Below are 14,254 nucleotides of genomic sequence, written 5' to 3' on the forward strand. Positions count from 1 at the left end.
AGCTAACTAAGGGGGTGATAAAGGGGAGTTTGAGTTACTATTTTTTTTTATTTTGATCACTGTGATATGGTCTATCACAGTGATCAAAATAAACCAATAGGAAAAATTTCCTATTGTTGTCGGGTACCGGCCAACAGATCTCGGCGGGCGCATTGTGCATGCACCCACCATTTTCTCCTGGAAGAAGATGCCTAAGGCCCGGGGGACTTCACGGGGAGTTGCAGGGACAACGGAGGTACCGGGGGGATCCCATTTCTCTCTTTTCTGTGATCGCACATCAGAGGAGAGAGAAATATAATGGAAGTTCTGCCCTTTTTTTTGCAGTCGCTATTAAAAAACAACTCGAATCATGTTGTCTGGGGTCTCGGCTACCCCCCGGTAGCGGAGACCCCAGAGAAATTCTGACTCCGGGGGCACTATACCCTAATTTCTCAGCGCCGTGAAAAAGCAGCATTGTGGTTTAAGTACCCTTAACTGCCGCCGTTAAAATGAGTATCAGCGGTCATTTAGAGGTTAAGTTATTTTACCTTTCCTGCTCCACTTTCTCCAGTAACAATAATAGACTGGTTTATGGGATTTATCCGGTTTTGGACATTTCGGTAAGCTTGTTCTGCAACAGAAAAGATGTGTGGTTTGCCGTTCTGAAAGAAATAAAAAAAATGGACCATTAGATCGTGTAAAAATCTAAATGTAACAAACCCTAAAAAGACTTAAACTAAAAGTATATAAACTAAACAAAGTGCCTTAAAATAGTATTCATACCTTGTGAATTTATTTTTTCATGTTGTAGCCATAAACATAAATGTATTTTATTGGAATTTTATGTGATATACAGTACAGCCCAAAAGTTTGGACACACCTTCTCATTTAAAGATTTTTCTGTATTTTCAGGACTATGAAAATTGTACATTCACACTGAAGGCATTAAAACTATTAACACATGTGGAATCATATACTTAAAAAGTGTGAAACAACGGAAATTATGTCTTATATTCTAGGTTCTTCAAAGTAGCCACCTTTTGTTTTGATGACTGCTTTGCACACTCTTGGCATTCTCTTCATGAGCTTCAAGAGGTAGTCACCGGGAATGGTTTTCACTTCACAGGTGTGCCCTGTCAGGTTTAATAAGTGGGATTTCTTGCCTTATAAATGGTGTTGGGACCATCAATTGTGTTGTGCAGAAGTCTGGTGGATACACAGCTGATAGTCCTACTGAATAGACTGCTAGAAATTGTTTTATGGCAAGAAAAAAGCAGCTAAGTAAAGAAAAACAAGTGGCCATCATTACTTTAAGAAATGAAGGTCTGTCAGTCCGAAAAATTGAGAATACTTTGAAAATGTCCCCAAGTGCAGTGGCAAAAACCATCAAGCGCTACAAAGAAACTGACACACATGAGGACCGCCCCAGGAAAGGAAGACCAAGAGTCACCTCTGCTTCTGAAGTGTATCCGAGTCACCAGCCTCAGAAATCGCAGGATAACAGCAGCTCAGATTAGAGACCAGGTCAATGCCACACAGAGATCTAGCAGCAGACACATCTCTACAACAACTTTTAAGAGGAGACTTTGTGCAGCAGGCCTTCATGGTAAAATAGCTGCTAGGAAACCACTGCTAATGACAGGCAACAAGCAGAAGAGACATGTTTGGGCTAAAGAACACAAGGAATGGACATTAGACCAGTGGAAATCTGTGCTTTAGTCTGATGAGTCCAAATTTGAGATCTTTAATTCCAACCACCGTTGTCTTTGCGCGACGCAGAAAAGGTGAATTGATGGACTCTACATGCCTGGAGGAGGAGGTGTGATGGTGTGGGGGTGCTTTGCTGGTGACACTGTTGGAGATTTATTCAAAATTGAAGGCATACTGAACCAGCATGGCTACCACAGCATCTTGCAGCGGCATGCTATTCCATCCGGTTTGCATTTAGTTGGACCATCATTTATTTTTCAACAGGACAATGACCCCAAACACACCTCCAGGCTGTGTAAGGGCTATTTGACCAAGAAGGAGAGTGATGGGGTGCTACGCCAGATGACCTGGCCTCCACAGTCACCAGACCTGAACCCAATCGAGATGGTTTGGGGTGAGCTGGACCGCAGAGTGAAGGCAAAAGGGCCAGTGCCAAACATCTCTGGGAACTCCTTCAAGATTGTTGGAAGACCATTCCTGGTGACTACCTCTTGAAGCTCATCAAGGGGAATGCCAAGAGTGTGCAAAGCAGTCATCAAAGCAAAAGGTGGCTACTTTGAAGAACCTAGAATATAAGACATAATTTCAGTTGTTTCACACTTTTTTGTTAAGTATATAACTCCACATGTGTTAATTAATAGTTTTGATGCCTTCAGTGTGAATGTACAATTTTCATAGTCCTGAAAATACAGAAAAATCTTTAAATGAGAAGGTGTGTCCAAACCTTTCTGACATCGGATGGAATAGTACGTCTGATGGCAGAACCTCCACTTTGATGTGGGCTACGGCGGTGAGCCAGCATCAAAGCCATGACATTTCAGCTGTCCTTCACAGCGGACATGTGCCCACAATAGGCGCGATCGGGAACGCAATCAGCCCGCACCTATTAACTAGTTAAATGCCGCTGTCAAACTGACAGCGGCATTTAACATGCGCCTCAGGCCATCCGGCTGGAAATGCGCGCACAGGTGACCCCCCATCACATGATCGGGGGTTATCGGTGCGTCGGCATAACAACCAGAGGTCTCCTGCAGACCTCTATGGTTGTTGATGCCGGATTGCTATGAGCGCCACACTGTGGTCGGAGCTCATAGCAATGCTGTAATTCTACTACATAGAGGCAATCTGAGCATCGCCTCTATGTAGCAGAGGCAATCGAGTTATGGCAGATTCTAGCCTCCCAAGGAGGCTATTGAAGCATGCCAAAATTAAAAAAAAATTTTTTAAAGATATGAAAAAAATAAAAAAAATATAAAAATTTAAATCACTCCGCTTTCGCCCCATTCAAAATAAAATAAAATAAAAAAATAAATCCTACACATATTTGGTATCGCTGCTTTCAGAATTATAAAATAGGGTTTTTTGTGTTACTCACCGTAAAATCCATTTCTCCGAGACGCTCATTGGGGGACACAGGACTGTGGGTGTATGCTTCTGCTGCCAGGAGGCTGACACTAAGTAAACATAAAAAAGTTTAGCTCCTCCCCCGTCGTATACACCCTGACACTGGCTACCAGAGAATCCAGTTTGATGCAATAGCAGTAGGAGAACAAAAGAAAAATAACACATCAGCATAAATACAGAAAACTCATGTCTAGAAAAGACTTCACTTGACTGATAATTTCAGATACGAAAAAGCAGCCATCAGGCTACCAGGGAGGGAGCTGTGTCCCCCAATAAGCGTCTCGGAGAAAAGGATTTTACGGTGAGTAACACAAAAATCCCTATTTCTCCTTCGCCTAATTGGGGGTCACAGGACTGTGGGATGTCCTTTAAGCAGTCCCTGGGTGGGGAATTAACTCACCGGTATAACATCCAGGCATCTGCCGCCTATAAGTGCGCCACCGCTGCCTGAAGAATCCTTCTACCCAGACTCGCATCTGCAGAGGTCGGAGAGTGGATATTGTAGTGTTTGGAAAAGGTATGCAGACTAGACCAGGTCGCAGCCTTGCAAACCTGTTCTGCTGAGGCCTGGTGCCGAATCACCCAGGAAGCCCCCACAGCTCTAGTGGAGTGAGCTCTGATTCCAGCCGGAACCACCATGCCCTTGGCGTAGTAGGCTTCCTGAATAGCTGAACGTATCCACCGGCCAAGGTAGACTGAGGCCGCGAATCCCTTCCTTCGACCCTCCGGGAGTACAAACAGAGCATCCGTCTGTCGAAAAGGAGCTATTCGACAAATATACCTCCTCAGCGCTCTCACTAGATCCAGCGTATGGAGGGCTTTTTCCACATGGTGCGTCGGTGCTGGGCAAAAAGAGGGAAGAACTATATCCTCGTTAATGTGGAACAAGGAAACTACCTTCGGCAAGAACTAGGGCGCTGGTCTGAGGACTACCTTATCCTGATAGAACTGTAGAAAAGGAACACGACAGGAAAGAGCTGCCAGCTCTGATACCCGCCTAATGGAGGTTATGGCCACCAAGAATACGACTTTCCAGGAAAGGAAAGTTAAAGAAATGTCCTGAAGGGGTTCGAAAGGAGCTTCCTGTAAGGCCTTTAAGACTAAATTAAGGTCCCAAGCCTCCAGAGGAGTCCTATAAGGGGGGACCTTATGAGCGACTCCCTGAAAGAAGGTCTTTACCTGAAGGTTAGTAGCAATCCTGCGCTGAAAAGGACCGACAAGGCTGAAATCTGTCTTTTAAGAGTACTTGGTGCCAGCCCTGAATCCAGGCCCGCTTGGAGAAAGGCAAGAATACTTGAAATGGAAAAACGTAGCGGAGGTAGTCCACGCTCTCTGCACCATGAAAGAAAAACCTTCCAAGTCTGATAATAAATCCATGCTGAAACGGATTTCCGGGCACTAATCATGGTATTAGCCACCTCTTGGGAGAACCCGGCTTGTGTTAAAACCCAAGATTCAACGGCCCGGCCATTAAACGCAGGGCCCCTAAGTTCTGGAGGTAAATCGGCCCCTGAGATAGAAGATCCGGACGGTCGGGAAGCTGCCACGAAACTCAGGCGAGCAGCTGTACTAGGTCTGCATACCATGACCGATGCGGCCAAACTGGGGTGACCAGAATAGCTGGCACTCCCTCTGACTTGATTTTCTTGATCACCTTTGGGAGCAGTGTCGGGGGGGGGGGACAGATATGGGAGATGAAATTGGTTCCAAGCCAGAACCAACGCATACACGGCGATAGCCTGTGGATCTCGATACCGGGCGACAAACCTGGGCACCTTGGCATTCCTCCAGGAAGCCATTAGATCCACATCCGGAGTCCCCCATTGATGACATATTTGCTGAAATACCTCCGGATGGAGAGACCATTCCCCGGACGCAAGGCCCTGTCGACTGAGGAAATCCGCTGCCCAGTTCTCTTCGCCCGGAATGTGGACTGCCGAAATTACTGAGTGATTCCTCTTGGCCCAGTAAATTATTTGCTTTACTTCCTGCATGGCCGCCTTGCTGAGAGTGCCCCCCTGATGATTTATATATGCCACAGCCGTGGCATTGTCTGATTGAATCCGGACAGGATGGCCCGCCAGAAGATGATGGAAATGCTGCAAAGCTAGTCGAACTGCCCGAATCTCTAAGAGATTGATCAGGAGACCTGACTCCCGAGGGGACCAGCGCCCCTGAGCTGTGTGGTGAAAGAACACTGCTCCCCAACCTAGGAGACTGGCATCCGTTGTCACCACTAGCCAATGGGTCGGAGGAAACTGTTTCCCTTTAGTAGGGACGGGCTGGTTAACCACCATGAGAGAGCCTGCCTGACCTGGGGGGACAAACGGCACCTGAGGTTGAGGGAGAATGGATTCTTGTCCCATGCTGCTAAAAGAGCATGTTGGAGAGGTCGAAGATGAAGTTGCACAAATGGTACTGCTTCCATTGTCGCAACCATCCTCCCTAAGACCCTCATGCAGGACCGGATTGTATGACAAGCTTGGCTGCCGAAGGACCCTCACCTCTCGCCGGAGAGCCAGGACCTTGTCCTGGGGCAGGATCGTCAGAGCCTGAGAGGTATCGAAAATTAACCCTAGAAATGAAATTTTCCGAGATTGTACAAGGGATGACTTCTTTAAATTCACTAGCCAACCCAGACGAGAAAGAATGTCTAGCGAAATGCTGACATTTTCCTTGCAGGCCTGAAAGGATGGCCCCTTGATAAGAAGGTCATCTAGATATGGTAAAACCAGTATGCCTCGGGAGTGCAGAATAGCCACAACTGTCGCCATGACCTTTACCAGCTCGAAGGGTAAAGCCGTGAACTGGAAATGTAGGTCGTTTATGGCAAATCGTAGAAATCTTTGATGTGTAGGAAATATGGGAATATGCAGGTAGGCATCCTGAATGTCTATCGAGGATAAGAATTCCCCCCTTTCCATTGACGCAATGACTGACCGAAGAGATTCCATTCGAAAGTGACGAATGTTGTCAAACCTGTTTAAACGTTTCAGGTCCAGAATGGGCCTTACCGTTCCGTCCTTTTTGGGCACTACAAACAGGTTGGAATAGAACCCCTGAAATCTCCCCCCCTTTGGAACTGGAATGATAACCCCAACCCCCCCCCCCCCGGCTACAATTACCAGCACCCAGCCGCCCCAGAAATGGCGCCAATTACAGCACTTAGCCTCTCTCTTCCCACTGCCCTGTAGCGGTGGCATATGTGGTAATAAAGGGTTAATGTCACCTTGCTATTGTGAGGTGACATTAAGCCCGGTTAATAATGGAGAGGCATCAATAAGACACCTACCTATCCATTACTAATTCTACAGTAGTGAAAGAGTTAAAAAAAAAAAAAAGCCAGAATAAAATATTTTAATATTCTAAATTTCACTTACAAAACACGCCTAATTTCTGCGACGCCCTCGATCGCCTGCAAAAATAAAAAATAATAAACCAACCGTATACTCCCTGTCCGATGTAGTCCAATTAATAATGAGTGTCCCACGACGATCTCCCCTGTGACATCTAGTGATGTCACGGCTCTATAGGCCTCCAGTGACACACTGAAAGGAGACAATGGCTCCTGCAGTGCATCACTGAAGAGGTTACTGTAGTTCACACTCTCGCTTCATGGCAATGCGGAGTAAGAAATTTCCAACGCAGCAGTGCCGCAAGTTAGAGTATGAACTATACTCACAGCGGCGGAGGGATACAGTGTGGAAGGATTCTGTCATTGTATGCCTGAGCCCCTGGAGAGTGGTCGCATCAGCTGATGTGACAGCTCTCCAGGGAAATCGTCGTGGGACACTCATATTAATTGGATTTCTGTGGATCAGGGAGTATATTGTTTGCTTATTATTTTATTATTTTTACAGGTGATCGATGGCTTCGGGATCAAGGTGATTGGTATGTACTGTATGTTGTAGTTACTGTCTGTTGCATGTTGCATGCACTGTATGCTGCATGCACTGTATGCTGCATACACTGTATGCTGCATACACTGTATGCTGCATACACTGTATGCTGCATACACTGTATGCTGCATACACTGTATGCTGCATGCACTGTATGCTGCATGCACTGTATGCTGTATGTAGTATGTACTGTATGTATGTGTATGTGTTTGGGTTTTTTTTACATTCAACACATTAGCTGGATGATGGGACTACTACTGTCCCATCATTGGCTAATGTGTCAATCACTGTCACTGTAGCAGGCATAGCCGGATGGGACTTTTAGTCCCATTGGATGATGCCTACACACACACACCCAAAGCCCCTCCGCACAGCCCCGCAGACCCCCCGGATAGTGCAGTACAGCCCCGGAAAGCCTGCAGACCCCCGGACAGCACCGCACAGTCCCGGACAGCTCCCTGGACAGCCCGCAGATGCCCCGGCAGACCGCAGCAGAATCTGCCTGCACACACATACACGCACACAATCACCGCCCACACACTTCCCTCCTCCCGATCTGCAGCATTTCATTTGCAGCTAAGCCGCAGATCTTTTTTACATCAGCGGTTGTGCTGCGGATGTGCCCGACTCAACGCAGGTCAATGGGTGCAGAAATGCTGCAGATCCGCACAAAATTGACATGCTGTGGAGAAAGCAAAGCTTTCCGCAGGTTTTTTTCCGCAGCATGTGCACGGCAGATTTGGTTTTCCATAGGTTTACATGGTACTGAACACCACATGGAAAGCTGCTGGGGATCTGCAGCGTCAAAAACGCTGTGGATCTGCGGGCAAATCCGCAACGTGTGCACATAGCCTCAGGAGGTTTGTTTGAGAACATAAGGGAAAAAACAAACTGGAACATAAGCTGGTAAGCATGCAGTGTGTAGGTGCATGTTCACACTTGCCACTAAACGAACAAAACTTAAGATAAAAGCAAAATGATCAAATACTCTGCAGTAAATAAATAGCAATAGTGAATGAAAATAATATAAGGTACTTGGTTAACATTGTTTTGATTAAAAAAAAAAAAACATAAAGGCCATCCCAACACCATCAAGGTGACCCAACTCAGGACGGTCCTAGCCTCTAAAATGTTTTTTTGGGGGCACCATAAGGTAATATATGTCTGCACTATATTATGGCTAATACATGTGGCTAGAACTAAGATCTATATTACTCATGGATTATGACTACCATATCTCACGGGTATTCTTAAATCTATGCCCATTACTCAGCATTATGCATAATCTATATTTGGGATACATCTTTTTTTTTTCCTGTCTATTTCAGGTCATATGTGTCAAACATATAGATGTATTAGACTGTTTATTGGTACCCTTGAGGAAATATCGACAGTAATGTAATATTGATACCTCTTTCTATTGCTCTGGGATATGGAGTTCTAGGTTACTGTATATTCCCTTTATTTGAAATGTTATCACCAGCTTTTTATTGTCTATATTTTATATGGATTAAATAAAAATCAACTTTTTAACATAGAGTGTGGTCATACTTGTATTTTTTGTATCATATGCTGTTGGTGACCACTTGTTTGTGATAATTATTATACCTCTGGCCTACTTCCTTGCTGCAATTTTTTGGTAGGTTTTCAGGTAAAATGTAAACCAAAAAACCTTCAAACAGAAATGATCTTGATGCAGTAAGAGAATATTTTATTTTGATCTGGCAAGAAAAAGTTTGACCAACATCGGTCTTTATCATGGAAAAAACAGGCATAAATCAGATTAGAAAAAACAAGCTAGCAGAATTAACAAAGGATATCATATAGTCAAACACACTAAGGTATGGGGATTGGAGATTTGTATTGTAGAGGAGCCAGGTATGAGGTAGAAACAGCTTATAGGCAGGTAAAGAGCATTTCTAGTTAACTGGAAGTTTCGCTGCAGGGACAAAATGAAATTGGATTCTCCACGCTTTTTGACTGACTTCCCAATCAACACACACTGCAGTGCAGGATGTCAGTCAAAGACCAGGATTTACAGCATATTTTTAGTTTTAATGACAGGAAGCCAGAAGCTGCAGAGAGACTATAGTATAGCTTCATTTTATCCCTGCAGACTATTTTCCACTTAGCCAAATATATATGAAACTATTTTTACCTGCAGATTACCATTATGGCTGTGGGTAAATACCACTTTCTCGTTCGACTCATTCAGGAACCCAGAAACCATGGGATAGGCTGCTGAAACTTATTACTTCAGAGATGAAAATTGGCTCCTCCCCAGCAGAATTACCTTGCCTGGTAGCATCAGACCCCCTCAGTTTTTTGTTGTGTCAGTTGGAGGCAACATGGGTCTTCTCAGACCTGTCCCAAAGGCTATGACAGGGTTTTTTAACCCCTTAGCGACCGCCGATACGCCTTTTAACGGCGGCCGCTAAGGGTACTTAAGCCACAGCGCCGTTAATTAACGGCGCTGTGGAAAAAGTACATAGCGCCCCCCAGAGGCCGATTTTCTCCGGGGTCTCGGCTGCCGGGGGTAGCCGAGACCCCAGAGAACATGATTCGGGTCGGTTTTCACCGACCCCGCTTTTGCGATCGCCGGTAATTAACCGTTTACCGGCGATCGCAAAAAAAAAAAACGCATTAGTATTGTGTTTCTCTCCCCTCTAATGTGATCGGACATTAGAGGGGAGAGAAATAGGGTCCCCCGAGCCCCCCACGGTACCTTATGTACCGGAGAAGGTGCCCCCCCGGTCCCCGACCCACCTCCTAGCTGTCCGGGCTCCAAAATGGCGGGCGCATGTGCAGATGCGCCCGCCAAAGCCTAGCTTCCCCCGGTGTATTGGGGTCTGTTTTTACAGACCCCCTGGAGCGATCGCAGACCCCCTGGAGCGATCGCAATCCCGGGGGTCTTTACAAACCCCCAGGATTGCGATCGCTGCAAATAGTTTGTAAAAAAAAAAAAAAAAAAATGCTTTGGATTTCTCTCCCCTCTGATGTGATCGCACATCAGAGGGGAGAGAAATAGAGCCCCCGAGCCCCCCACCATACCTCCTCCTGATGTCCCCCTGTCCACAGCCCACTGCTCCTGGCCCCCCCTCTTCTTCTCTGCTGGAAGAAAATGGCGGGCGCATGCGCAGTGCGCCTGCCATGATCTGCCAGCAGAGACCCAGCAACCTATGAGAATTTTCTCATTGGCTGCTGGGTTTTGATTACTGTAACATGTCCAATTACAGTGATCAAAACCCCTAATATTTAATAAATATGGCAGCACTTGGGCTGTACCTCTCTCTTCTCTCCTTGTAGTTGTTCTAGGAGAGAAGAGAGAGAGACTACAGTTCAAGTGCTGCCCTGTCAGTTATTCACAAAACATAATATCTGCCTCCGCCAGCATCCCATTTACCCACCCCCGTTCTCCGTAATCCCTGCATCATCAGTAGAGGATTATAAAAAAAGAAAAAAAAAATTATAATTTTTTTTTTAAATTTTTTTTAGGGTTAGGGTTAGGGGTAGGGTTAGGGGTAGGGTTAGGGGAGGAATTAGATAAAATGGCCCGCAGAACTTTTAGCGCGGAGCAAGCTTACAGCCTGCTTTGCTCCGGCAGCTCCGGCAGCGAAACAGATTCTGCCCCTGAAGCTGAGCAGTTTTCAGACAGTGATGACGACTCTTCCTCCACGGGATCCCCCAGCCCGGTGGTAGCGGAGTCGGTCGTCACTGCTGAAGCTTCAGAGGCAGGACCAAGTACCGCAGTCCCCCCCCCCCCCCCGCTGTGGTATAATGACACCTCATTTTCCCCTCAAATTCCCCCTTTTTCTGCAGTCCCTGGAATAAAAGTAGATGTCGCCAATTTTACCCCCATTGATTTTTTTGAAATTTTCATTAGCCCCGAAGTCCTGCAATTAATCGTCCACCAAACTAACCTATATGCCCAGCAATATATTTCCCAAAAACCCACTGCCTTTCATTCCCATTCCTGGATCCCCACAAATGTCCCCGAAATTAAAAAATTCTTAGGCCTCACCCTGAATATGGGTATAGTAAAAAAAAACACTCTCCGCTCTTACTGGGCAACAAAAGCTGTCCACTGCACCCCTGTATTTGCAGCCATCATGTCCCGAGCCAGTTACGAAGCCCTGATGAGATTCCTCCACTTCAGTGACAATTCCCAAGCTCTCCCAAGAACTGACCCCAACTACGATCGGCTAAATAAATTAAGACCCCTAATTTCCCTCCTAAAAACTTCCTTTCTAAATTCCTATACCCCAGAGCAAAATATGGCAGTCGACGAGTCCTTGATGAGCTACAAGGGCCGTCTTTCATTCCGCCAATTTATTCCCTCCAAGAGAGCCAAATACGGCGTAAAATTATATAAAGCTTGCGAGAGCTTATCAGGGTACACGTCCACCTTCCTAATTTACGAAGGTAGGGACCGCCAAATAAACCCCCCAAACTGCCCCCAGACAATTGGTATCCCAGGCAAAATTGTCTGGGAGCTAATGACGCCCTTTCTCAGTCAAGGGTACCACGTGTACACAGATAATTATTACACGAGTATCCCCCTATACAAATCCCTCCATGCTGCAAGTACAGGGGCCTGTGGGACAGTGAGGAAAAACAGAGTGGGGTTTCCGTCACAGTTGGTGTCCAGACGTTTGGAGAGAGGGGGGCGTCATTTTCACTTGCAAGCGACCAACTACTTGCAGTGAAGTGGAAAGACAGGAAGGACGTCTATATGCTTTCCACACTGCATACGGACACCACTGTGACGGTCAGAGAGAGGGGTGCCACCAGGGACAAAGAAAAACCTGTCTGTGTCACAGATTATAACAACCATATGGGTGGCGTAGACCTGTCAGACCAGGTTCTGCAACCATACCTGGTCAAGAGGAAGACCAGGGCGTGGTATAAAAAGGTGGGAATCTATCCAATTCAGACTGCCACCTACAACAGCTTTGTCCTATATAAAAAATCTCAAGGACCGCTAACTTTCCTGCACTTTCAGGAGAAAGTAGTAGAGAGCCTCATATTTGAGTCGATGGCACCGGGGGAAGCCTTCGACTCTGAGGATTCCCAGAGACTGTCAGAATGCCATTTTCCTCACCCTGTCCCTGTCACTCCCACCCAAAGGTATCCTCAAAAAAGGTGCCGAGTTTGCAGAAAGCATGGCAGGCGGAGTGATTCCCGATTCTATTGCCCCACATGCCCATCCCAACCAGGCCTTTGTATCTCCCCCTGTTTTGAGACCTACCACACCACCTACAATTATTAGTTTGCTTTTTTTCAATAATTTTTATTTTCTGCTTAGTGGCCCCAGTAGTACAATTTGGAACAATTGATAAATAATATTTTAATTAGTAGATCCCATTTTACCCCATTTCACAATTCCAGAACTTGATCAATCCCATACCAAACTACTATCCCAACAATTCTCGTCCACGTACCCACGTCTGTACGCTCTAGAGTGTGGACCCCACAAATGTTCTTGCAAAGTCAGGTCATCTGAAAATTCTACGACTCGATCAATCCCATACCAAACTACTATCCCAACAAATTCTCATCCACGTACCCACGTCTGTACGCTCTAGAGTGTGGACCCCATAAATGTTCTTGCAAAGTCAGGTCATCTGAAAATTCTACGACTCGATCAATCCCATACCAAACTACTATTCCAACAAATTCTCGTCCACGTACCTATGTCAATAAGCGTTAGAATGTGGACCCCAGAAATGATCATGAAAAGTGAGATTATCTGAAAATGAATTCTAGGACTTGATTACTCACAAACATTTTTGACCATTTATCTAACTTTGACTGTTTTTATAACTGTCTTGCTACACAAAACTTTGGCTTCCATTTATATTACTCATATTTATGTTGATGATACGGGCATGATCATTTTATTGTAGGATTTCTAAAAAATGAGGAAGTTCCGTACTTATACACTATGGGCTTTACTTTATGGTTCTTGCCGAACCTCTGGTACCAGACAATACTGGTACCAGACAATACTGGTTGTTTTGTGCATATAGCGGTTCTGACCTTGGCGGGTGGGAGCTTGCTATGGTGTACCACGTCTATTGGCACATTCGTCTCTCATATAGGGATTGATGGAGCTAAAAGGACGTTGTACGACCAGTCTCTGAAAGTGTCTGCCATTCTAGCCCTGATGGTGTTCTTTCATCTTTGGAACAAACTCCGCTTTGCCACATAGTTGGCTGCATTTTCCTACACATTTTGCCCTTCATTCCAGTACAGTTTATTCTTCCTGCTACAATATACGCAAATGCGGGACAACTGTTTTGTTAGCAAGACCAATTTTATAGTCAGCCATTGTGTTTTAGGAGCATGCCTCCCTCTGTGAGTAATAATTCCTGGAAGGATTTTCTTTTTTGCTCAATGTCTCTAGAAGCTTTGAATAGGTCTTGGATCTTCAATTTCAAATAAAGCCAAATTTGTCACATTGTGCCCCTTTCTGTCCAAGCCCTGCCATTTGTCCAAACAGAACTTTTTTACTACATATGGGATATCGCTGCACTCATAATAAAGTGGGTAACGAATTGTGGGGTCCACTTTTTGATGTTATTTCTGAAAAAGTGAGACATTCAGGTCTAAAACAAGATTCTCGTGGAAAAAAATGAATTTTTTTCAATATGACGACCTAATGTTATCAAACTCTGTGTCATACATGTGGGTTCAAATTGCTCAATATACCCCTGATTAAAATCTTTGAGGGGTGTAGTTTCCAAAACGGGGTCAGTTGTGGGGGGTTTCTGCTGTTAGGCACATCTACAAACCCAAAATGGCGTCCGCTCTCACAATTAAGAGATTAAAAAGTCAAACGGCGCACCTTCCCTTCCAAGCTCCGCAGTGCGCTCAAACAGAGGTTTACCCCCACATACGGGGTATCGACATACTCAGGACAAATTGCACAACAACTTTTGGGGTCCATTTTGTCTTGCTACCCTTGGGAAAATAAAAAATTGGGGGTGAAAAGATCATTTTTGTGAAAAAAAAATGATTTTTAATTTTTTCGGCTCTACGTTATAAACTTGTGTGAAGCACTTGGGGGTTCAAAGTGTTGACCACACACCTAGATAAGTTCCTTAGGGGGTCTAGTTTCCAAAATGGTGTCACTTGTGGGGGGTTTCCACTGTTTAGGCACATCAGGGGCTCTCCAAACGCGACATGGTGTCCGATCTCAATTCCAGAGAATTCTATGTTGAAAAAGTCAAATGGCGCTCCTTCCCTTCTGAGCTCTACTG

At 45.4% G+C, this 14,254-nt stretch overlaps 1 protein-coding gene across 3 annotated transcripts in view; it reads right to left on the reverse strand.

The window, feature by feature from the left end:
- The window catches only part of MYO19 (myosin XIX), a 411,745-nt gene that overhangs the window by 351,248 nt on the left and 46,243 nt on the right, over positions 1-14,254 (reverse strand). For 2 of the 3 annotated variants that reach the window (XM_069756629.1, XM_069756627.1), the window contains exon 4: positions 528-641. The exons of the other annotated variant lie outside the window; for it this stretch is intronic. In XM_069756629.1, coding sequence (XP_069612730.1) covers positions 528-641 — 114 coding nt within the window. The remainder of the gene's footprint in view (positions 1-527; positions 642-14,254) is intronic. 3 annotated transcript variants of the gene reach the window in all.

The sequence above is a fragment of the Ranitomeya imitator genome, chromosome 3, assembly GCF_032444005.1.
Source record: "Ranitomeya imitator isolate aRanImi1 chromosome 3, aRanImi1.pri, whole genome shotgun sequence".
NCBI lineage: Eukaryota > Metazoa > Chordata > Amphibia > Anura > Dendrobatidae > Ranitomeya > Ranitomeya imitator.